Source organism: Choloepus didactylus, chromosome 13 (genome assembly GCF_015220235.1).
Source record: "Choloepus didactylus isolate mChoDid1 chromosome 13, mChoDid1.pri, whole genome shotgun sequence".
NCBI classification, from domain to species: Eukaryota; Metazoa; Chordata; class Mammalia; order Pilosa; family Megalonychidae; genus Choloepus; species Choloepus didactylus.
In genome coordinates, this window is record NC_051319.1 from 7,526,387 (window position 1) to 7,549,493 (window position 23,107).

The following is a 23,107-nucleotide window of genomic DNA, read 5'->3' on the forward strand; positions in this document are numbered from 1 at the left end:
CAAATTAAAAAGATTCTGGACACTCATAGTACAAGACTAGAGGAAGTTGAACAACGAATCAGTGACCTGGAAGATGACAGAATGGAAAATGAAAGCATAAAAGAAAGAATGGGGAAAAAAATTGAAAAACTCGAAATGGACCTCAGGGATATGATAGATAATATGAAACGTCCGAATATAAGACTCATTGGTGTCCCAGAAGGGGAAGAAAAGGGTAAAGGTCTAGGAAGAGTATTCAAAGAAATTGTTGGGGAAAACTTCCCAAATCTTCTAAACAACATAAATACACAAATCATAAATGCTCAGCGAACTCCAAATAGAATAAATCCAAAAAAACCCACTCCGAGACATATACTGATCACACTGTCAAACACAGAAGAGAAGGAACAAGTTCTGAAAGCAGCAAGAGAAAAGCAATTCACCACATACAAAGGAAACAGCATAAGACTAAGTAGTGACTACTCAGCAGCCACCATGGAGGCAAGAAGGCAGTGGCACGATATATTTAAAATTCTGAGTGAGAGGAATTTCCAGCCAAGAATACTTTATCCAGCAAAGCTCTCCTTCAAATTTGAGGGAGAGCTTAAATTTTTCACTAAGAAATGCTGAGAGAATTTGCTAACAAGAGACCTGCCCTACTGGAGATACTAAAGGGAGCCCTACAGACAGAGAAACAAAGACAGGACAGAGAGACCTGGAGAAAGGTTCAGTACTAAAGAGATCCGGTATGGGTACAATAAAGGATATTAATAGAGAGAGGGAAAAATATGGCAAACATAATCCAAAGGATAAGATGGCCGATTCAAGAAATGCCTTCACGGTTTTAGCGTTGAATGTAAATGGATTAAACTCCCCAATTAAAAGATATAGATTCGCAGAATGGATCAAAAAAAATGAACCATCAATATGTTGCATACAAGAGACTCATCTTAGACACAGGAACACAAAGAAACTGAAAGTGAAAGGATGGAAAAAAATATTTCATGCAAGCTACAGCCAAAAGAAAGCAGGTGTAGCAATATTAATCTCAGATAAAATAGACTTCAAATGCAGGGATGTTTTGAGAGACAAAGAAGGCCACTACATACTAATAAAAGGGGCAATTCAGCAAGAAGAAATAACAATCGTAAATGTCTATGCACCCAATCAAGGTGCCACAAAATACATGAGAGAAACATTGGCAAAACTAAAGGAAGCAATTGATGTTTCCACAATAATTGTGGGAGACTTCAACACATCACTCTCTCCTATAGATAGATCAACCAGACAGAAGACCAATAAGGAAATTGAAAACCTAAACAATCTGATAAATGAATTAGATTTAACAGACATCTACAGGACATTACATCCCAAATCACCAGGATACACATACTTTTCTAGTGCTCACGGAACTTTCTCCAGAATAGATCATATGCTGGGACATAAAACAAGCCTCAATAAATTTAAAAAGATTGAAATTATTCAAAGCACATTCTCTGACCACAATGGAATACAATTAGAAGTCAATAACCATCAGAGACTTAGAAAATTCACAAATACCTGGAGGTTAAACAACACACTCCTAAACAATCAGTGGGTTAAAGAAGAAATAGCAAGAGAAATTGCTAAATATATAGAGACGAATGAAAATGAGAACACAACATACCAAAACCTATGGGATGCAGCAAAAGCAGTGCTAAGGGGGAAATTTATAGCACTAAACGCATATATTAAAAAGGAAGAAAGAGCCAAAATCAAAGAACTAATGGATCAACTGAAGAAGCTAGAAAATGAACAGCAAACCAATCCTAAACCAAGTAGAAGAAAAGAAATAACAAGGATTAAAGCAGAAATAAATGACATAGAGAACAAAAAAACAATAGAGAGGATAAATATCACCAAAAGTTGGTTCTTTGAGAAGATCAACAAGATTGACAAGCCCCTAGCTAGACTGACAAAATCAAAAAGAGAGAAGACCCATATAAACAAAATAATGAATGAAAAAGGTGACATAACTGCAGATCCTGAAGAAATTAAAAAAATTATAAGAGGATATTATGAACAACTGTATGGCAACAAACTGGATAATGTAGAAGAAATGGACAATTTCCTGGAAACATATGAACAACCTAGACTGACCAGAGAAGAAATAGAAGACCTCAACCAACCCATCACAAGCAAAGAGATCCAATCAGTCATCAAAAATCTTCCCACAAATAAATGCCCAGGGCCAGATGGCTTCACAGGGGAATTCTACCAAACTTTCCAGAAAGAACTGACACCAATCTTACTCAAACTCTTTCAAAACATTGAAAAAAATGGAACACTACCTAACTCATTTTATGAAGCTAACATCAATCTAATACCAAAACCAGGCAAAGATGCTACAAAAAAGGAAAACTACCGGCCAATCTCCCTAATGAATATAGATGCAAAAATCCTCAACAAAATACTTGCAAATCGAATCCAAAGACACATTAAAAAATCATACACCATGACCAAGTGGGGTTCATTCCAGGCATGCAAGGATGGTTCAACATAAGAAAAACAATCAATGTATTACAACACATTAAAAACTCGAAAGGGAAAAATCAATTGATCATCTCAATAGATGCTGAAAAAGCATTTGACAAAATCCAACATCCCTTTTTGATAAAAACACTTCAAAAGGTAGGAATTGAAGGAAACTTCCTCAACATGATAAAGAGCATATATGAAAAACCCACAGCCAGCATAGTACTCAATGGTGAGAGACTGAAAGCCTTCCCTCTAAGATCAGGAACAAGACAAGGATGCCCGCTGTCACCACTGTTATTCAACATTGTGCTGGAAGTGCTACCCAGGGCAATCCGGCAAGACAAAGAAATAAAAGGCATCCAAACTGGAAAAGAAGAAGTAAAACTGTCATTGTTTGCAGATGATATGATCTTATATCTAGAAAACCCTGAGAAATCGACGATACACCTACTAGAGCTAATAAACAAATTTAGCAAAGTAGCAGGATACAAGATTAATGCACATAAGTCAGTAATGTTTCTATATGCTAGAAATGAACAAACTGAAGAGACACTCAAGAAAAAGATACCATTTTCAATAGCAACTAAAAAAATCAAGTACCTAGGAATAAACTTAACCAAAGATGTAAAAGACCTATACAAAGAAAACTACATAACTCTACTAAAAGAAATAGAAGGGGACCTTAAAAGATGGAAAAATATTCCATGTTCATGGATAGGAAGGCTAAATGTCATTAAGATGTCAATTCTACCCAAACTCATCTACAGATTCAATGCAATCCCAATCAAAATTCCAACAACCTACTTTGCAGACTTGGAAAAGCTAGTTATCAAATTTATTTGGAAAGGGAAGATGCCTCGAATTGCTAAAGACACTCTAAAAAAGAAAAACGAAGTGGGAGGACTTACACTCCCTGACTTTGAAGCTTATTATAAAGCCACAGTTGCCAAAACAGCATGGTACTGGCACAAAGATAGACATATAGATCAATGGAATCGAATTGAGAATTCAGAGATAGACCCTCAGATCTATGGCCGACTGATCTTTGATAAGGCCCCCAAAGTCACCGAACTGAGCCATAATGGTCTTTTCAACAAATGGGGCTGGTAGAGTTGGATATCCATATCCAAAAGAATGAAAGAGGACCCCTACCTCACCCCCTACACAAAAATTAACTCAAAATGGACCAAAGATCTCAATATAAAAGAAAGTACCATAAAACTCCTAGAAGATAATGTAGGAAAACATCTTCAAGACCTTGTATTAGGAGGCCACTTCCTAGACTTTACACCCAAAGCACAAGCAACAAAAGAGAAAATAGATAAATGGGAACTCCTCAAGCTTAGAAGTTTCTGCACCTCAAAGGAATTTCTCAAAAAGGTAAAGAGGCAGCCAACTCAATGGGAAAAAATTTTTGGAAACCATGTATCTGACAAAAGACTGATATCTTGCATATACAAAGAAATCCTACAACTCAATGACAATAGTACAGACAGCCCAATTATAAAATGGGCAAAAGATATGAAAAGACAGTTCTCTGAAGAGGAAATACAAATGGCCAAGAAACACATGAAAAAATGTTCAGCTTCACTAGCTATTAGAGAGATGCAAATTAAGACCACAATGAGATACCATCTAACACCGGTTAGAATGGCTGCCATTAAACAAACAGGAAACTACAAATGCTGGAGGGGATGTGGAGAAATTGGAACTCTTATTCATTGTTGGTGGGACTGTATAATGGTTCAGCCACTCTGGAAGTCAGTCTGGCAGTTCCTTAGAAAACTAGATATAGAGCTACCATTCGATCCAGCGATTGCACTTCTCGGTATATACCCGGAAGATCGGAAAGCAGTGACACGAACAGATATCTGCACGCCAATGTTCATAGCAGCATTATTCACAATTGCCAAGAGATGGAAACAACCCAAATGTCCTTCAACAGATGAGTGGATAAATAAAATGTGGTATATACACACGATGGAATACTACACAGCAGTAAGAAGGAACGATCTGGTGAAACATATGACAACATGGATGAACCTTGAAGACATAATGCTGAGTGAAATAAGCCAGGCACAAAAAGACAAATATTATATGCTACCACTAATGTGAACTTTGAAAAATGTAAAACAAATGGTTTATAATGTAGAATGTAGGGGAACTAGCAGGAGAGAGCAATTAAGGAAGGGGGAACAATAATCCAAGAAGAACAGATAAGCTATTTAACGTTCTGGGGATGCCCAGAAATGACTATGGTCTGTTAATTTCTGATGGATGTAGTAGGAACAAGTTCACTGAAATGTTGCTATATTATGTAACTTTCTTGGGGTAAAGTAGGAACATGTTGGAAGTTAAGCAGTTATCTTAGGTTAGTTGTCTTTTTCTTACTCCCTTGTTATGGTCTCTTTGAAATGTTCTTTTTTTGTATGTTTGTTTTCTTTTTAACTTTTTTTTTCATACAGTTGATTTAAAAAAGAAGGGAAAGTTAAAAAAAAAAAAAAAAAAAAGTAAAAAGACAAACAAGGAAAAAAAAAAAAAAAAGATGTAGTGCCCCCTTGAGGAGCCTGTGGAGAATGCAGGGGTATTTGCCTACCCCACCTTCATGGTTGCTAACATGACCACAGACATAGGGGACTGGTGGTTTGATGGGTTGAGCCCTCTACCATAAGTTTTACCCTTGGGAAGACGGTTGCTGCAAAGGAGAGGCTAGGCCTCCCTGTATTTGTGCCTAAGAGTCTCCTCCTGAATGCCTCTTTGTTGCTCAGATGTGGCCCTCTCTCTCTGGCTCAGCCAACTTGAAAGGTGAAATCACTGCCCTCCCCCCTACATGGGATCAGACACCCAGGGAAGTGAATCTCCCTGGCAACGTGGAATATGACTCCCGGGGAGGAATGTAGACCCGGCATCGTGGGATGGAGAACATCTTCTTGACCAAAAGGGGGATGTGAAAGGAAATGAAATAAGCTTCAGTGGCAGAGAGATTCCAAAACGAGCCGAGAGATCACTCTGGTGGGCACTCTTACGCACACTTTAGACAACCTTTTTTAGGTTCTAAAGAATTGGGGTAGCTGGTGGTGGATACCTGAAACTATTAAACTACAACCCAGAACCCATGAATCTCGAAGACAGTTGTATAAAAATGTAGCTTATGAGGGGTGACAGTGGGATTGGGAATGCCATAAGGACCAAACTCCACTTTGTCTAGTTTATGGATGGATGTGTAGAAAAGTAGGGGAAGCAAACAAACAGACAAAGGTACCCAGTGTTCTTTTTTACTTCAATTGCTCTTTTTCACTCTAATTATTATTCTTGTTATTTTTGTGTGTGTGCTAATGAAGGTGTCAGGGATTGATTTAGGTGATGAATGTACAACTATGTAATGGTACTGTAAACAATCGAAAGTACAATTTGTTTTGTATGACTGCGTGGTATGTGAATATATCTCAATAAAATGATGATTAAAAAAAAAAAAAGGGTAATGAGAAATTGGGAATAAATATTTTCAACTTTTATCATATATACAAAGGGCTACCTAACCCTAGTATATAAAGAGCTCTTTTAAAAAATGAGAAAGGATCAACAACCCTAAAGGAAAATGGGTGAGAGATGGGGACAGAGTTCACCAAGAAAAGAAATGTTAATTGCCTTATAATGGTTTCTTATGAGCAGGTAAGGGTGAGAAATGGAAGTTCTACTTCTCTCTGTGTACCTTGTTTGTAGATTTGCTCTTCAGCCATGTTAATGCTTTGCAAAATTATGAAACAACTTAAATAAAAATGAAGAGAAAAATGAAATTCCTAAAAATTTAAAATAAAATGAAACACATGAGCCCTTGTCACACTGATGGTTTAACCACATAAAGAGGAATTGTGGCAAGTCATTGGAAATATAATAATTTGTACATCTCTAGCAGAATATAGCCTAAGGAAAAAAGGCTATATTTTTGTAAAGAAATTATATATATATTTTGTAAAGAAATCTTAAATTATCAACAGTGATCGTGTTAGTAATAATACTAGCATTGTTATTTTGACTAATGAAGTGCCTTGTCAGTTGGGCCTCCTTCCTTTCTCCCTTCTTTCTCTTGCCTTTTATGGTACTGGTCCAGGCTGATGTCTGCGATGGCAGGATTGGCAGTGGAGGACAGGTGGCTGCTTCCCCCTCTGCCACACTGTTGCCCCCAGCCCTGTCCCATTCTCCTCACTTCCAAAAGGCTTCTTCCTGCTGATAAAAGGAGCTTGTCAGGAAACTGACTAACCCTGGATCTGATTAGGTTTAAAGCTTCTTTCTAGATGACATCTTAGCTTTGTGTAGGTTGTGACACACCCAGATCCTTTTGGTGTAAGTTTAGGAAAATGGGGAAATGAGAAGTAAAAACAGATTTTAAAGTGTACAGTGTATGTGTGTGTTTGTGCATGTGCGCTTGCACAGAACTACACAACTTCAATTTTATGATGTTGTTGGTGTTAGCCAGTCATTTCTTTGACCTACCCCATCGATACGTCACCCATTTATATCACTGAAGCATCCATACAAACCCCACATTGAAAAATACTGATTTCTTTTTATCTGAATTTTTCCCCAAAGCCTGTAAGACGATTTTTCTTAGAAAACCCACTCTCTAGTTCAGTGTATTTCCTCTGGTTATTGTGAGACCACTCAGGGAATTGCTCAATGAGAAATAAATTGATTCAGAAAATTCTGGTAGCTTTTGATCTAATCTAAATATATGTAAGTGAGATTGTATGTGGAGTCTTCTGTTGTAAAACTGCATTTTGCAAATACTCTATATAGTGCTTATACCAACAGTTATCAGAAATGTGTTATGTGTGAAGATAATACTGTGTATCTTAGGTGCTGAAAAGAATTTTCTATAATAGTTTTACTGAAACCCTCAAACTTCAGCTATTTCTTCACTGATTTCTTTCTTTATAAACAAGTGAGATACAGTCTCTTTCCTGCTTAAATTTTAGAATGGTTCTAATCATTCCACTCTGTAATAATACAAGAAAACTGATGCATTATATGCAGTTGGCTCACAGTTATCTCCAGCTTGGCATGTTTGCTTTGCTTCTTTTAGAAACTGTATGCTGCACAGTAAGTCATTTCACCTTGAACATGAGAACTAAACAAGGTATTCTTTTTAATAGGATTAAGAAGTACTTAAGCTTCTTGTCTAAAGGTTCAATGGGGAGCCCTTATTTGAAAGGAAGATGTCTAGGTAGCAAGGAGGATTACGATATATTTAGGTGACCAAAGGGTTTGTTGGAAGCTTGATCTCCATTAAATTTCATCAAGGAATGTTGTTATATTAATCTTTAATAAGGATTGAACTACGTAAAATGTTGATTTTGTTCAGAAAGTAGCTTACCTTCTTTCTAATTTTGAACTCATTCATTTTTGTAGAAATAAATACCATCCATCCTGCCCTAGCCCTCTCCTCTTCCATGCCTCAGACTTATGTGTCTGACAACCTTCTCAGCATATCCACTTAAGTGTTTCATGGGGATCTCAGTTATGTCCAAAAGAGAACTCCTGATTGTCCCCTCCATCAGTTCCTCCCCATTGTCCCCAGTTCAGTAAATGACACCACCCATTACCAAGTTACTAAAGCCTAAACTGGGACCATGTCTTTGATTTCTCCCTTTTCTTCACTCCTTCAACAACGAATCACTTATGTTTAACCTCCTAAACATACCTCACATAAATCTACTTCTCCATCTTTACACTGTATTTCCCAGTCTAAACCATCATCACTTCTCATCTGGGCTATGATTAGTCTCCACATTCTGTACCTACCAATTCATTCTCAGCTTTTTAAATCTAATTCAGATCATGTCCCACTTTAGACCCTCTGATGGCTTTTAGAATAAATTCCAAAAACCTTACCATCAGCTATAAAGTCCTATGTAATTTGGCCCTACCTTCTATTCTAATCATTAAATTGGACACACTTGATTCCATTGGTATCTGACACTCTTTTCCTTGTGGATTTCATTATATAGTATGCATGATTTGAACCTCCCTTTTATAAAATACAAGGTGTGGTTTTCAAGTACTAGTTATGAATTTTGAGTGTAGCTTGTGGAATCCCTTCTGTGTGCCCTAGTACCCTGATTTTCACCACTTTGTACACTATACATTTTTAGGCATTTATCTCTGCTTCTTGGAGGACAGAAAAAGCAAGGAAGGAATTGTGAGGAGATATAATTATCTGCTCTTTCTGCTTTTTTCCAGTTGGCCACAGTGAGAGAAAAAGTGAAGGATTTCCCTGACCTTCTGGCTAGATTTGATGAGATCTATGGAAAACTGCACATATCTGGTCAGGTAACTTCTGACACTTTGGATACTCTGCTCTGCCACACCCCAAGGGACAGGAAGTCCCCCGTGTCACTATTAAACAAGAGGACGGTCAACCGTCGGACCTTCCAGTCACTCAGCCAGTCCCTGTTGGTTGAGTAACCTGTGGGGCTGAGGAGGAGGGAATCCTGCTTCTAGTGCGTTGTTGGCTTCCTGAGGAATCAGGCGTCGTACTTCAGCAGACACTATGCTAACCCTTGGTCTCCTCACTAAATTCCCGAATTTACTGAATGTTGACATACTGATCTAAGAAGTTGTATGTTGTGCCGCTGTGAAGACTCAAGGTCCAAGCAGCAGAAAACTCATCTCCCTCAAAAGGGAGGCTTTATCTGTGTAAACTGCTGAGGTCACTTGAAGGAACGTGGTCCTAGTCTCCCATCTCAGGTGTCAGAACCAGAGCAGACCCCAGTAACCACTGTCAGGAATGAATTTCACTTCTGCCCATATGTATGGTCAATTCTGACTAATTTTCAAGGGAGTGGTTACTTGCATTTTCTCACTGTTTCTGCCATTATTTATCTCTGTGACCCTAAACAAGATATCCAAGCCCTCATTTTTCCATCTGCAAAATAATAGTGCCTCTGTGTATCTCCATATTGAGTTGAAATTTTCATTCAAGGTGCAATTGGGTCAGATTTTCTCAAAAATAAGAGAAATAAAATTCCTGAGAGAACTTTTTTGGGTGTGTTTGTTTCATTTTCTCAGCAACACAAACAAAACCATAATTTATCTTTTAGAACTGATAAATAAGCCAAATTTAAATGATTACTGCTTTGGTCATGGGCAAGCCATGTGCTTTTCAAAATAGGTGCCAGCAAAAGCCACATAATGCTTTCTGTATTACCTAGTTTTCTTTGTGGATCATAAATATTTGGTCCTATACTTCATCTCATTTCTTAGTGGTTTTCTCTTTCCTTTCTTTGGATATCTTTTTGTAAAAAAAAAAAAAAAAAAAAAAATGCATCTTGAGGAGCAGGGCAGTGCTTTCTCATACTGATTTATCACTTGATAGTTTGAAACACAGCATCTGGTGAGTTTTGCTGTATCACAAGTTGTGTAGAAGAAGAATACCCAGTGACTCCACCCCAGTTGTGCTTTCTGTGTCTGAAGACCTGAAGTGTTCTTCAGAGCCTTTGCAGCTGTCTGCTTAGTGCTGCAGACTGTTTTTTTTTTTTTTTTTTTTTTTTTTGAGTTCTACTTCCAAAACGAATATTCTTATTTCAACTTTATTGTTATTCTGAGGCAAGGACTGTTCCTAGAATCTGAATTTTTAGATTAGGAGGAATCTTCTGAGTCCCTTAATTTAACCCCTCAACTTTCAGGTCGAGGAAATGAGTTGTCCAAGCTGGCACAACTAATCTGAGGTGGAACAGATAGATAAAATTCAGATTCCTAATCTGGTACTGTTCCCACTATACCACATTGTATCTCTTGAGAGGGAAAAAAGAATCTGCAGAGATCCTATGCTAACGGCTTCTACCATTTGCAGTATGGCCATGAGCCAGTGACCTGACTTCTGTGGGCCTCAGTTTCTTCACTTAAGTAAAGATACTCTAGTAGTACTTACCTCAGGATTGGCGTGAGGATGAAATCGATTATAAATGTAAAGCAAGTAGAACAGTGCCTGGTACATAGTTGAGTGCTAAGTTTTAACTGTTATTACTATTACTGTTGGTAGCATTCGGAATGCTGGACCTACTTGAGGAATTATATAAACAAATGGGTTCTTCCTTTTGCTCAGAAATACTGAAATAAATTATTTGATTTGTAGTCTTAGTTTGCCAAGGATGCTGTAACAAAGGACCAGACTAGTTGACTTGTTTAACAGGAATTTATTGTTTCACAGTTTCAGAGGCTAGAAGTCCAAAATCAAAGTGTCAGCAAGATCATGCTTTCTCTGGAGTCTGTAGTGTTCCGGTGGTGGCTTGCTGGCAGTCCATGACTCAGTCTCTGCTTCCGTCACATGGCTGTCTCTCTCCCTGTCTGTCTCCTGTGTCCACATGTCCTCTGCTTCTAAGGACTCCAGTCATATTCGATTAAGGCCCACCCTGATTCAGTTTGGCCTCACCTTAACTAATAAAGATCCTAATTACAAATGAGTTTACATCCACATGACAGGGGTAGGTGAACATTTCTTTGTGGGGGACAGGATTCAGTTCATAATCCCTGTGCTCTGTGAAGCATTAGATAATCCCATTTAAACAAACAAACTCGGTGCTTTCATAGAAACTTAGTTGCTTCTGTGTGCACCAGGTGTTTTGCAGTTAGGTAAAAAAAGATAAAGGTTTTGATTTCTCTATCTTCAAAGTCTTAGGGAATAATAGAGCATGCTTCCTGTCCCCTGGATTTATTCTTTATCTTCTCCAACATTCACAAAGAGCATTCAAATGGCTATTACACCCTGCATGCATGTGGCTCTGATTGTTGGCTCACAACCATTTGTTAGTAAAGGAAAAATACAAATTTTGTGAGCAATAAATAGCAAGGAGCTTTCCAAGCCCTGTTGCACTGAGTGGTAGGCAGCAGCAATCCTCTGAAACCTGCAAAAACTGGACCTTTTGCCCTATCCCCACAAAGCTTACTGTGAGGTAATTCAGTACAAAGGTAACCTATGTACATAATTGTGCCAGTTTGGATGTATTGGGTCCCTCCAAAAGCCATATTCTTTAATGCAATCTTGTGGGGGCAGACATATTAGTGTTGTTTAGGTTGGAACCTATTGATTGTTTCCATGGAGATGTGACTTAGTCAACTGTGGGCAAGACCCTTGATTGGATAATTTCCATGGAGGTGTTGCCCCACCCATTGATGGTGGGTCTGAATTAAATCACTGGAGCCATATAAAGTGTTCACAGACAGAAGGAGCTCAGAACAACTGACAGTGACATTTTGGAAGAGCTGCAGCTAAGAGAAGACAAAAGCCCCAAGAGCAACATTTGGAGAATGCCATTCTGAAACACAACCTGGGAGCAAGCGGATGCCAGCCATGTGCCTTCTGAGCTTACAGAGGTTTTCTGGATGCCAGTGGCCTCTCTCCAGTGAAGGTATCTGTTGTTGATGCCTTACCTTGGACACTTTATGGCCTTAAGACTAACTTTGTAATCTTTATAAAAGCCAATCCATTTCTGGTATTTTGTGTATCAGCAGCATTAACAAACCAGAACAATAATGTTCTCCAGAAGGTAATAGATGATTCTGAAGACTAAAATGTCATTTAAAAAAAGTGCTCAGCATAGACTATGGTGTGCTTTTTATTCTTTAAGATTTGGTAATGTCTTTGAAAATTAGTATTTCTTTGAAATCTACATGTATTCTGTTAATGAGAATATTTCCTTAGCCAGAATAGCTCATCCCCCAACTCTGTTTTGTTCTTTTGCAGTTTTTTTTTTTAATTATTGTGAATGTCCATCATTCCAGAATCTAAAAATCTGACGGGTGAGACAGTACAGTTATGAGAAAGAGACAAAGGGACATCCCCTTAATTAGGTAATACCAGGGATAGTGTTCTATTGCTGTGTAAAAAAACACTTCAAGATTAGTGGCTTAAAACAATAATCATTTTATTATTCTTTCTCATTTTCTTAGGAATTGACTGGACTCAGCCAGACAGTTCTTAACTCGGGGCCTCATGCCTGTTATAGTCAATTGAGGGTTGGGGCTTGTGCCAGTTTGAATATATTGTGTCCCCCAAACGCTATTATCTTTGATGTAATCTTGTGTGGGCAGATGTTATCAGTGTTGATTAGATTGTAATTCTTTGAATATTTCTTTGGAATGTGCCCCACCCAGCTGTGGGTGATGACTGGTTGGATAATTTCCATGGAGGTGTTGCTCTGCCCATTCGGGATGGGTCTAAGTTTATCGGTGGAGCCATATAAATGAGCTCACGGACAGAGGGAACTCAGTGCAGCTGTGAGTGATGTTTTGAAGAGGAGCTGCAGCCAAGAGGGACACTTTGAAGAAAGCACAGGAGCTGCAGGTGAGAGACAGTTTGAAAACAGCTGTTGAAAGCAGACTCTTGCTCTGGAGAAGCTGAGAGAGGACAAATATCCCAAGTGCAACTAAGAGTGACATTTTTGAGGAATTGCAGCCTAGAGAGGAACCCCTGGGATAAAGCCATTTTGAAACCAGAACTTTGGAGCAGATGCCAGCCACGTGCCTTCCCAGCTAACAGAGGTTTTCCCGACACCACTGGCCATCCTCCAGTGAAGGTACCCGATTGCTGATGTATTACCTTGGACGCTTTATGGCCTTAAGACTGTAACTGTGTAATCAAATAAACCCCCTTTTATAAAAGCCAATCCATCTCTGGTGTTTTACATCCCGGCGGCATTAGCAAACTAGAACAGGGCTGGCTTCATCTCAAAGGCTAGTCGGTAGCTGGGCCTGGAATATCTACACGTAGCCTCCCCTTGTGGCATGGGCTTGTGCAGTGTGGTGGCCAGGTATCAGGTGTGAGTGTTCCAAAGAACAAGGGAGAAGCTGTTAGCACCTTTTATGATCTGGTCTTAGAAATCACATAGCATCATTTCCACTATAGCCACAGGCCCACCCAGATTCAAGGGATGGATCATACGCCCCACCTTTCAGTGGTAGGAATGTATGGTAGAATTTACCAACATATTTTAAACTGCCACAGATGGCTGTTTTTCCAGCAAGCTCCTTGAAATTTTCTCCTTTCCCATTGTTACTTCTCAAATTAAGGCCACCGTTATCAGTCATCTCTCTTTCAGTTATCCGCTATACTGCAACCAGAGTGAAGTTTCCAATACATAAATTTGGCTTTTCCATGTTGAAAACCTCCTGAGGGCCCCTCACTTCTCTATGGGTTAAAGTTTAAGACTCAAACCTGGTTTAGGAGGCCCTAGTTACTCCACATTCCTTTTTATTCCACACCCCTTCTTCCTTCCTTGTTGACTGGTGTGCTGGTTTGAAGCTGTTATGAATCCCAGAAAAGGCCATGTTCTTTTAATCCATTCCTGTGGGTGCAAACATATTGTGAGTGGGACCTTTTGATTAGGTTGTTTCAACTGAGCTGTGGCCAGCCCAATCAAGGTGGGTCTTAATCCTTTACTGGAGTCTTTTATGAGAGGATAAAAGGCAGACTTTGGAGAGAGCTTAGAGAGAGAAATGCCCCGGGGATGCTAAGAGAGAACCACAGATGCTCAGAGAGAAAGTCCCTGGAATCAGAAGCTGAAAGCAACAAAACCTGGGAATGAAGGATCAACAGTCACTGGCCATGTGCCTTGCTATCTGACAGAGGAACCCCAGATGCCAGCAGCCTTTCTTCAGAGAAGGTATCCTCTTGTTGATGTCTTAATTTGGCGATTTTCACAGCCTTAAAATTGTAGCTTGTAACTTAATAAATCCCCATTGTTAACAATCAACCATTTCTGGTATATTGCATTTCGGCAGCTTTAGCAAACCAAAACAACTGGCAAACTCCTACTTATTTTTCATGTTACAGCATAGACATCTTTTCATCTTGGAAAACTTTCTGGACTCACCTACTCCCTCAGATCCAGGTTAGGTGAGCTACCTATGTGCCCCCTGTACTGCACTAATCAAAACACTTATCGTACTCCTGTTATTACCTGTTTTCTCTTCACTAGATTTCAGGTGCTATTATAAGTTGACTTTTGTTCCCCAAAAATATACATTGAATTTTTAACCCCGATACCTGTGAATGTGACCTTATTTGGAAATAGTCCCATTGTAGATGGAATTGGTTAAGATGAGGTCATATTGGAGTAGGGTGGGATGACTGGTGCCCTTATGAGAAAGGGAGAGGAGACACAGACAGGCCCAGGGAGAATGCCATGTGACCACCGAGGCAGAGATTGAAGTGCTACTGCCACAAGCCAAGGAATGCCAGGAATTGGGGCAAATGCCAGAAGCTAAAAGAGACAGAGAAATATTCTTCCCTACAAGTTTCAGAAGGAAGGGTGTCCCTGCCAACAGCTTGATTTTGGATTTCTAGTCTCCAGAACTGTGAGAGAAAACATTTCTGTTGTCTTAAGTCACCAAGTTTGTGTACTTTGTTGCAACAGCCCTAGGAAACTAAGACTGGCATCATATTTTTTCTCCGTTATTTGCTGGGTGTCTAGCAGATGATTAGTGCTCGCTTAACTCACTAACTGATTTAACTGTAATGTGTAATGATGTTAGTGGTCACCATAATCCCCCTGTGAACAGCTTTTTCTCTCAGTACAATTCACGCAGTCCCAAACACTCTGCTTTTGGAAGTGACTCCTAGCTTTTGCTTACTCTTTATATTTCCGTTTCCTTCCCACCTAAAATGCCCTCACTCTTTCTCCACCCGTCCTGTCCTGATTTTTCAAGGCCCAACTTATGTATCTACTGTTCTAACCCACATGGATTCTCCATTCATTCATTCAGCAGATCTATATTGAGCATCTACAAAGGGCAACACTGTGAAAGGCTCTTGAAGTTCCATAGGGAAAAAACAGTCTAGATCCCTTTCCCAAACAGAACATTTTAACTTGCATTTTTACCCCAAGAACCTTTTGGCCTAGTCATTTTCTCCTTTCTTCTGTAGCTAGTATTCATTACAGAGTGATCAAAATCCTACCAAAGAACAGTCTTGGTACTGAAATAAACCAATACTGGATAACTCTTGCTGACAGTTTTGTTGAGGATGACCCAAGAGATAAGTACAGATATTTAAACAATTTATAATAAGTTTTACTGGGAAACTAGTAACATTTATTCCTTCTATGTTTCAGTTCTGAATCCATTAGTTCCTCAGTATTCCCCAGTATTTCTAAGCACTCAGCTGATCTGATAAAGAAGTAAATTGGGAGGAGTAGGAGTTGGGTACAAATGTTCCAGGTAAAATATCCAAGATGCTAATGAAAGAGGATCAAAATGCTGCTGAACTGCTCCCTCTACACTCTTGTTGCCTTGCTCAGTTTACCCTTCTTCCAAGAGTGGTGGCCTCCAAAGGCTTCAGAGGCAACATTATCACAGGGATTAAAGGTAGGACTAGGAAAAGGAGGCCCAGAGGGAAAGAAAAGAACTCACACTCTTGGCTGCTAATCAGTGCCCTGTAGCTAAAACACCAAAGGTTGCTGCTTTGGGCAGGAGAGGAAGGCCACATTGGATCAGGCTCAGGAATAGAGCAGGAGTTTCTTAGTCTGCCTGCAGCACACCATGGCTTCACCGCCTGTAAACTGCAGGCCCACCTGGGAGATACTTGCCCGGATTAGAGTGCTACTTAAATCCCTCATCTTTCCTGATTCCTTTCTCCTGCCCCAAGTCAAGCCAAGCTGCTCACCCAGAAGAGCCCAGTGCCACCCTGTCACTTCATCCCCCAAATCACCAGGCAGCAAGATCACCCTGTCAATTACAAGTGACATCACAGAGGAAGGTGTTCTCCAGAGCAGTGTTCTCCCTACAACTCTATTTGATTTTGAATCCATGAATGCAAGTCTCATACCTGGCAACTAAGCAAGAGAGCTTATGTGATATCCCATCCCACCCCAGGGTGACACGTTACGTAGCCATTAAGGTTCAAGGATTAAGGCGATCTTCAGTTTCATGGCTGGGAATTATAGGATTAATGATGGAATTTGAATAGTATGTTTTGGTTGTGGCGGGTGCCAAGGTGGACACATGCATAGCCAAAAATGATTCAACACGGATGCTACCAGCTGAGTAGTCAGAAGAGAACTAAAACTCTACGTGAGGCTTTGTGACAAAGGGTTTATTTCTCTATATATAAAACCACAGAGAGCAGAAGAAATCACATTTCCAATTTAGATTGGTATAATCATAGTCATTTCCTTGATATGTCAGTATTCAGGTGATAAGGAATTTAACAACAAAAATGGGGCTTTTAATGCTGGGGAATTCATAAAAAATTTTAAAAATATCTAGCAATAACAAGATATCATTTGTCAAGACCTGTGCAAAGCTCTTAATATACATTATCTCATTTATTCCTCCAGAAAACTCCATGAAGTGCTATGACCCCATTTTACAGATGAAGAATCTGAAGTTCAGAGAGATTAGGTTACTTATCTATGGATACAACACTAGTGAGTATGAAAGTACCGTATTTAAACCCAGGCAGTCTAACACCAAAGCTCATGGTTTGTTTGTTTGTTTGTTTGTTTCTTTGTTTTATATATATATATATATTTTTATTGAGATTGTTCACATACCATACAACTATCCAAAGATCCAAAGTATACAATCAGTTGTTCATGGTACCATCATACAGCTGTGCATCCATCACCACAATTAATATTTTTTTCAATTTTTAGAACATTTTCATTACTCCAGAAAAGAAATAAAGGCAAAAAAAGGAAACTCAAATCCTCCCATACCCCTAATCACCCATCCTCCATTATTGATTCATAGTTTTGATATAGTGCATTTGTTACTGTTGATGAAAGAATGATAAAATACTACTAACTATAGTATATACTTTGCAAAAGGTATATATTTTTTCCTATATGCCACTCTATTATTAACTTCTAGTTATAGTGTCATACATTTGTTCTAGCTCATGAGAGAGATTTCTAATATTTGTATAGTTAATCATGGACATTGTCTATCACAAGGTTCACTGTTTTATACATTCCCATCTTTTAACCTCCAACTTTCTGGTGACATGCGTGACTCTGAGCTTACCCTTTCCACCACCTTCACACACCTTTCAGCACTGTTAGTTATTCTCACAACACGCTACCATCTCCCCTGTCCATTTCCAAATGTTTAAGTTCACCCTAATTGAACATTCTGCTCATAATAAGCAACCACTCTCCATTCTTTAGCCTCGTTTCTATATCCTGGTAACTTATATTTCATGTCTATGAGTTTACATATTATAATTAGTTCATATCAGTGAGACCCTGCAATATTTGCCTTTATGTGTCAGTCCACTCAATATAGTGCCCTCAAGATTTCTTCATCAACCCATTTCTTTTAAGATGGTTTTGTTCACACACCACACATTTTGTCCTAAGTAAACAATCATTGGTTCCCTGTATAGCCACATATTTATATATTTGGCACCATCACCACTATCTGTATAAGGACATCTCCATTTCTTCCACAAAGAAGGAGGAAGAGTCAAAAAAGGCAAAGAGACAAAAGAAAAAGAACAGAGATAGAGAGAAAACAAAAACAAAAAGAAAAACATGACAGCTAGAAAGCAACAAAAGGAAAGATAGCATTAACCTAAAGTAGAAAAAAGAGTCAGACACCATCGCCAATGCCAGAAGTCCCATACCTTTGCCTTATTCCCCACCTCCTCCCCATATGCATTTAGCTTTGGTATATTGCCTTTGTTATATTAAAGGAAGCATAATACAATGTTTCTGTTAACTATAGTCTCTAGTTTGCATTGATTGCATTTCCACCCCAATCCCACCCTATTTTTAACACCTCACAGTGTTGACATTCATTTGTTCTACCTCATATAAAAACATATTTGTACCTTTTATTACAATTGTTGAGCACTCTAGGTTTCACTGAGTTATACAGTCCCACTCTTTATCTTTCCTCTTTCCTTCTGATGTCCCACATGCTCCTAACCTTCCTCTTTCAACCATCCTCACAGTCATCTTTGTTCAGTGTTCTTGCATTGCTGTGCTACCATCATTCAAAATTCTGTTCCAAACCTCTCACTCCTGTCTTTTCCTATCTGTCTGTAGTGTTCCCTTTAGTATTTCTTGTATAGCAGATATCTTGTTCACAAACTCTGTGATTGTCTGTCAGAGAATATTTTACACTCTCCCTCATATTTGGAGGACAGTTTTGCTGAATATAGGATTCTTGGTTGGTGGTTTTTCTCTTTCCCCAGTATCTTAAATATATCACACCACTTCCTTCCTTCCTCCATGATTTCTATTGAGAAATCCACACATAGTCTTATCAAGCTTCCTTTGTATGTGATGGATCTCTTTTCTCTTGCTGCTTTCAGGATTCTCTCTTTGTCTTTGACGTTTGATAATCTGATTATTAAGTGTCTTAGCATAGGCCTATTCAGATTTATTCTGTTTGGGGTATGCTGCGCTTCTTGGGTCTGTAATTTTATGTCTTTCATAAGAGATGGGAAGTTTTCATTGATTATTTCCTCTATTATTGCTTCTGCCCCTTTTCCCTTCTCTTCTCCTTCTGAGACACCAATGACATGTATATTCCTGCATTTTGTTTTGTCCTTAAGTTCCCGGAGACATTGCTCATATTTTTCCATTCTTTTCTCTATCTGTTCTTTTGTGTGTAGGCTTTCAGGTGCCTTATTCTCCAGTTCCTGAGTGTTTTCTTCTGCCTCTTGAGATCTGCTATTGTATGTTTCCATTGTGTCTTTCATCTCTTGTGTTGTGCCTTTCATTTCCATAGATTCTGCCAGTTGGTTTTTTGAACTTTCAATTTCTACCTTATGTTCGCCCAGTGTTTTCATTATATATTTCATCTCTTTTGCCATATCTTCCCTAAACTTTTTGAATTGACTTAGTATTAGTTGTTTAAATTCCTGTATCTCAGTTGAAGTGTAAGTTTGTTCTTTTGACTGGGTCATAACTTCATTTTTCTTCGTGTAGGTTGTAGTTTTCTGTTGTCTAGGCATGGTTTCCTTGGTTACCTCAGTCAGGTTTTCTCAGACCAAAATGGGCTCCGGTCCCAGAAGGAAAAACTATTCAGTAACTGGTTTCCCTGAGCGTGTGTCTTAGAAAATTGGTACACCCTGTGAGGCCTCAGGTCACTGTGCTTTTCTGCCAAAGAGGTGTGGCCCATGGCTGTTTTCCCCCAGGCTCTGGGGTCTGGTTCTGAGTGGAAGGCAGGTAGTAGAGCTGGACCCCACACCTTTCCTCTTAGGGAGGATAGACCCCCTAGGGAGAGGTCATTAGCATCTGAATACTCTGTCTCTCTGCCTGTGCTATCTCCACCTTTGTCTGGGTCAGAGCACTGGGAACTGAAAATGGCTCAGGCTTTCTCCACTGAGCCAATACAGGGACAGAAAGCCCTCTTCAGGGCCAGTCCATGGCCACCCTCCAGCTCTCCAATGTCAGTCTTCACCCAAAGCCTCTGTCTGCTTGTTGGGGACTTGTAGCTTGTATTGAGCAGTCCATGTTTGTTAATTAAAACCCCAGTTGTTGCTCAGCTGAGCTATATTCACTTGTGGGGAGAGAGCTGCTCTCCAGCACCATGAGGCTCTGCAGCTCAGGCTGTGGGGAGAGGGGGCTCCCAGCTTGGATCTGCAGCCTCCACTTATAGATTTTATGCTGCAGTCTCAGACACTCCTCCCAATTCAGGTTGGTGCATGAGGAGTGGACGGTCACACCCATTTCCCTGCAGTCACTCTGGATTATTCACTAGTTGTTCCTAGTTGTTTATTAGTCATTCCAGGGGGACTAGCCAACTTCCACTCCCCTCTATGCTGCCATCTTTGGTCACCCAAAACTCACATTTTAACTCTTCTGTATTGTCTGCCCAAATGATTCCTGTGTGTGTGTGTGCACATGTGCACATGCACACACATGCGTACACACTTCAGAGGAAACTGTTCTTAATGTTGATTCAGTAAAACAAAGGGTCCTCTGAGCAAAAAAAGGTTTTATATATAAATAGGTGCATATTTGCATTTTTAGTAACCCGAAGGTAGACCTTTGGCTTTGTTCTGTGACTTGCATACAGCTGAAGAACTTCGAGTTGACAGCAGAGGGTGCCCACAGTCACTATTTTTAAAAGGTGCTGGTTTTTAATAGCATCTCCCATTTCTGGAATTTGAGAGGGAACAGAGGTTTACAGTGCGGGCTAGAGAGGAAAAGTAGCCGCAGTTAGACTTTAGGGGAGATATAGAATATTGCCTTCTCTCAGATTAAGAATTCTTCAGTGTTGAAAGGATATATTTAGAAGAGAGAAAAGAGTGAAGTTACTTCTTTGCAGAAATTATACCAATGCAAATGTGTCTATGTAGATATTTCATGAAAAAGCATCCACCTCAGCTACCTATGAAAGAAAAGGATCATTTTTCTCATTTGGAAAGGATTTCCTCCTAAATGAAGAAGAAGAAAAAAAAACCCATAATTATCTGTTTGCTCTTATTTACTAAAATCACATTGTTGCATGAAAGAAGTGAAAAGGAATTAGACTCTTCATTATTTTGATCTCTCTACCCTATTCAGATTCGTCAAATAATAGTCAACCTATCTCTTCTCACATCACTAGGAATGTGCTAAGCCTTGGAACTTTCACCATTTTAAGTGAGGAGCAATTTGGTATCCTGGTGCCACTGTCTATTTCTAGCAATAGGTCAAAGATCAAGTTTCCATTATCATGAACCTTTAATATATATTTTGAGATTTCAGGGGGTAGTAATTGTAATGGGATTGGGATTCTAGTGGAAAACATCTCTGACAGAGACCCGTGCCAGGAAGCAGGAAAGTGGCAGATGCCTTTGGTAGTAGAAATGACTTGCTCATGAGTAGTCAACAGATAACTCTTGGAAACCACCAGATGTACCCAGAGGAGACTTCCCCCAACAGCTGGTGGGGGAAAGGAAGAAACAAACTGTTACTCTAAATGTGGCCCATTGAGTTGGCATGGCATTGGAAAATAAGCTTAGGGGTAAAAGTACTAAAAGAAAGGTTTTGGGGAAATCCTATAGCAGATGCTATTCTCCACATGTTTTCCAGGATTTATCTCTCTTACCGGATGCAAAAACAAAATAAACAAAGAAACCTAATATCTGATTGAAGGCCATTTTTCAAACTCCTCTATGGGTCTGGAGTTGACTGGCCAGTCTCACTTTAGATGCTGCGTAGGCAGGCTTTTAACCCATTTGTATATTAGATGTGGAGGAGGGTCATATTCAGGTAGCATTCTATTGCACTGCATGTGGAAGAAGTGTTATCACTATGGCATAATGCCTGCTTTGCAAGAAGAGAATCAGTAGCATGAAGCACTTTCCTGTGGGATCTGTCCTGACAAAGTGGAGAGCTGAGCTGTTCATATTGTACGATGTCCAGTGAATCACACGGGATGGATGGCAGTTCTGGACTCCTCTACCCCTGGCATTCCACAGCCTTTCTTACCCACCTTAAAGTAAAAATATTGAGCTGAGCACAACATGGGTCTGGCCCAAAAGTATAAGTCTTTTATTCATATGTACTATTCAGGTATTTTTTTTTAAATCTCCTTTTCTTCTCCAAACTACCTCAATTCCACACTTCATTCTGCAAGTGTAGACCTGACCTATTAGTTATTTAGCTCTATTGAAATCCTCTTATATGTGCAAAACACCTAACTAGATGCAGAGGATGATACAAAGACAGCCTTCACACTACTGCACGCTTAAGCAGCCATTTTCTTGTCTCGATTTTAAAGGTTCTGAGACAAAAAGGCAGTATGAGTCCCCTTGTCTTTGAGTTGGCCTTATCAAGCAATCTTGGCTACAGTGGGTTGGGTGCAATTTTCCTTTCTGTTCACAGTTCAATAAACTAATGTCTTATGATTTTTCCTCCTTGAATTCTACTTCCCCATTCTTCTTTCTCTGTTCTTCTATTTTGTGTCTTCCCCTTCATTTTGTCAATGCTTCTCCCTTTGAAAAAAAACGTTTTAGGTCCCTTTTTCGGGCTCTTTGGTGACGGAGTTTGGCTTCCTGTGTTCTCAATCTTGCACTCACTGACTCAGAGTGGAGGTTGCTTTACTGGAACTTTGGAGAAACTAAAGGTTTACTTTCAGTCCTGTCTTCCCTCTAGCATAAAACTCTTGGTTTCCTCTTGTTTCAAGGGAGAAGATATGAATAGACCAAGTTGTAAAAAGCAAGCAACAAGCCTAAAAACAATTTTACTCACCAGATGCTCTTTGGCTATGTCCTAGAGAAGAGAAATAAGGCCACTTAGAGCTGCCCATTTCCTCCCTAAATACGTTTCACATGCCCAGTGTTTCATGCAGCCACTGACATGGGTTAAGGCCCTCAAAGTAAGGCATGGGTGAGATTAACCCAGCTGAAACTATCTGTTACTGCAGCCCAAGGTGCATTTCAATTTTCTTAGTTTTTCAACAGAGTACTTAGCAAGTATTTATTTTACCTGGAAAACAGAGGACAGATTGAAAATAATGAAATATGTTTGCCAGTTAAACATTTCCAGGTCCGATATTCAGATACCTCCTAACAATTGTTAACATCAGAATAGGTTTAAAGCCCAACTCTATCTCTCACCCTTTTCTTATAGTTTAGAAGATGCTTATTACCATAATATTCCTCTTACTATCC

At 39.4% G+C, this 23,107-nt stretch overlaps 1 protein-coding gene across 2 annotated transcripts in view; it reads left to right on the forward strand.

The window, feature by feature from the left end:
* Positions 1-23,107, forward strand: part of PTCD2 (pentatricopeptide repeat domain 2) — a 69,356-nt gene that overhangs the window by 40,122 nt on the left and 6,127 nt on the right. Inside the window, exons 10-12 of one of the 2 annotated variants that reach the window (XM_037800974.1) lie at positions 8,737-8,826; positions 14,327-14,384; positions 16,830-16,919. In XM_037800974.1, coding sequence (XP_037656902.1) covers positions 8,737-8,826; positions 14,327-14,384; positions 16,830-16,919 — 238 coding nt within the window. Of the gene's footprint in view, positions 1-8,736; positions 8,827-14,326; positions 14,385-16,829; positions 16,973-23,107 lie in introns of those variants that run through there. The other variant, XM_037800975.1, reaches the window with a different exon arrangement.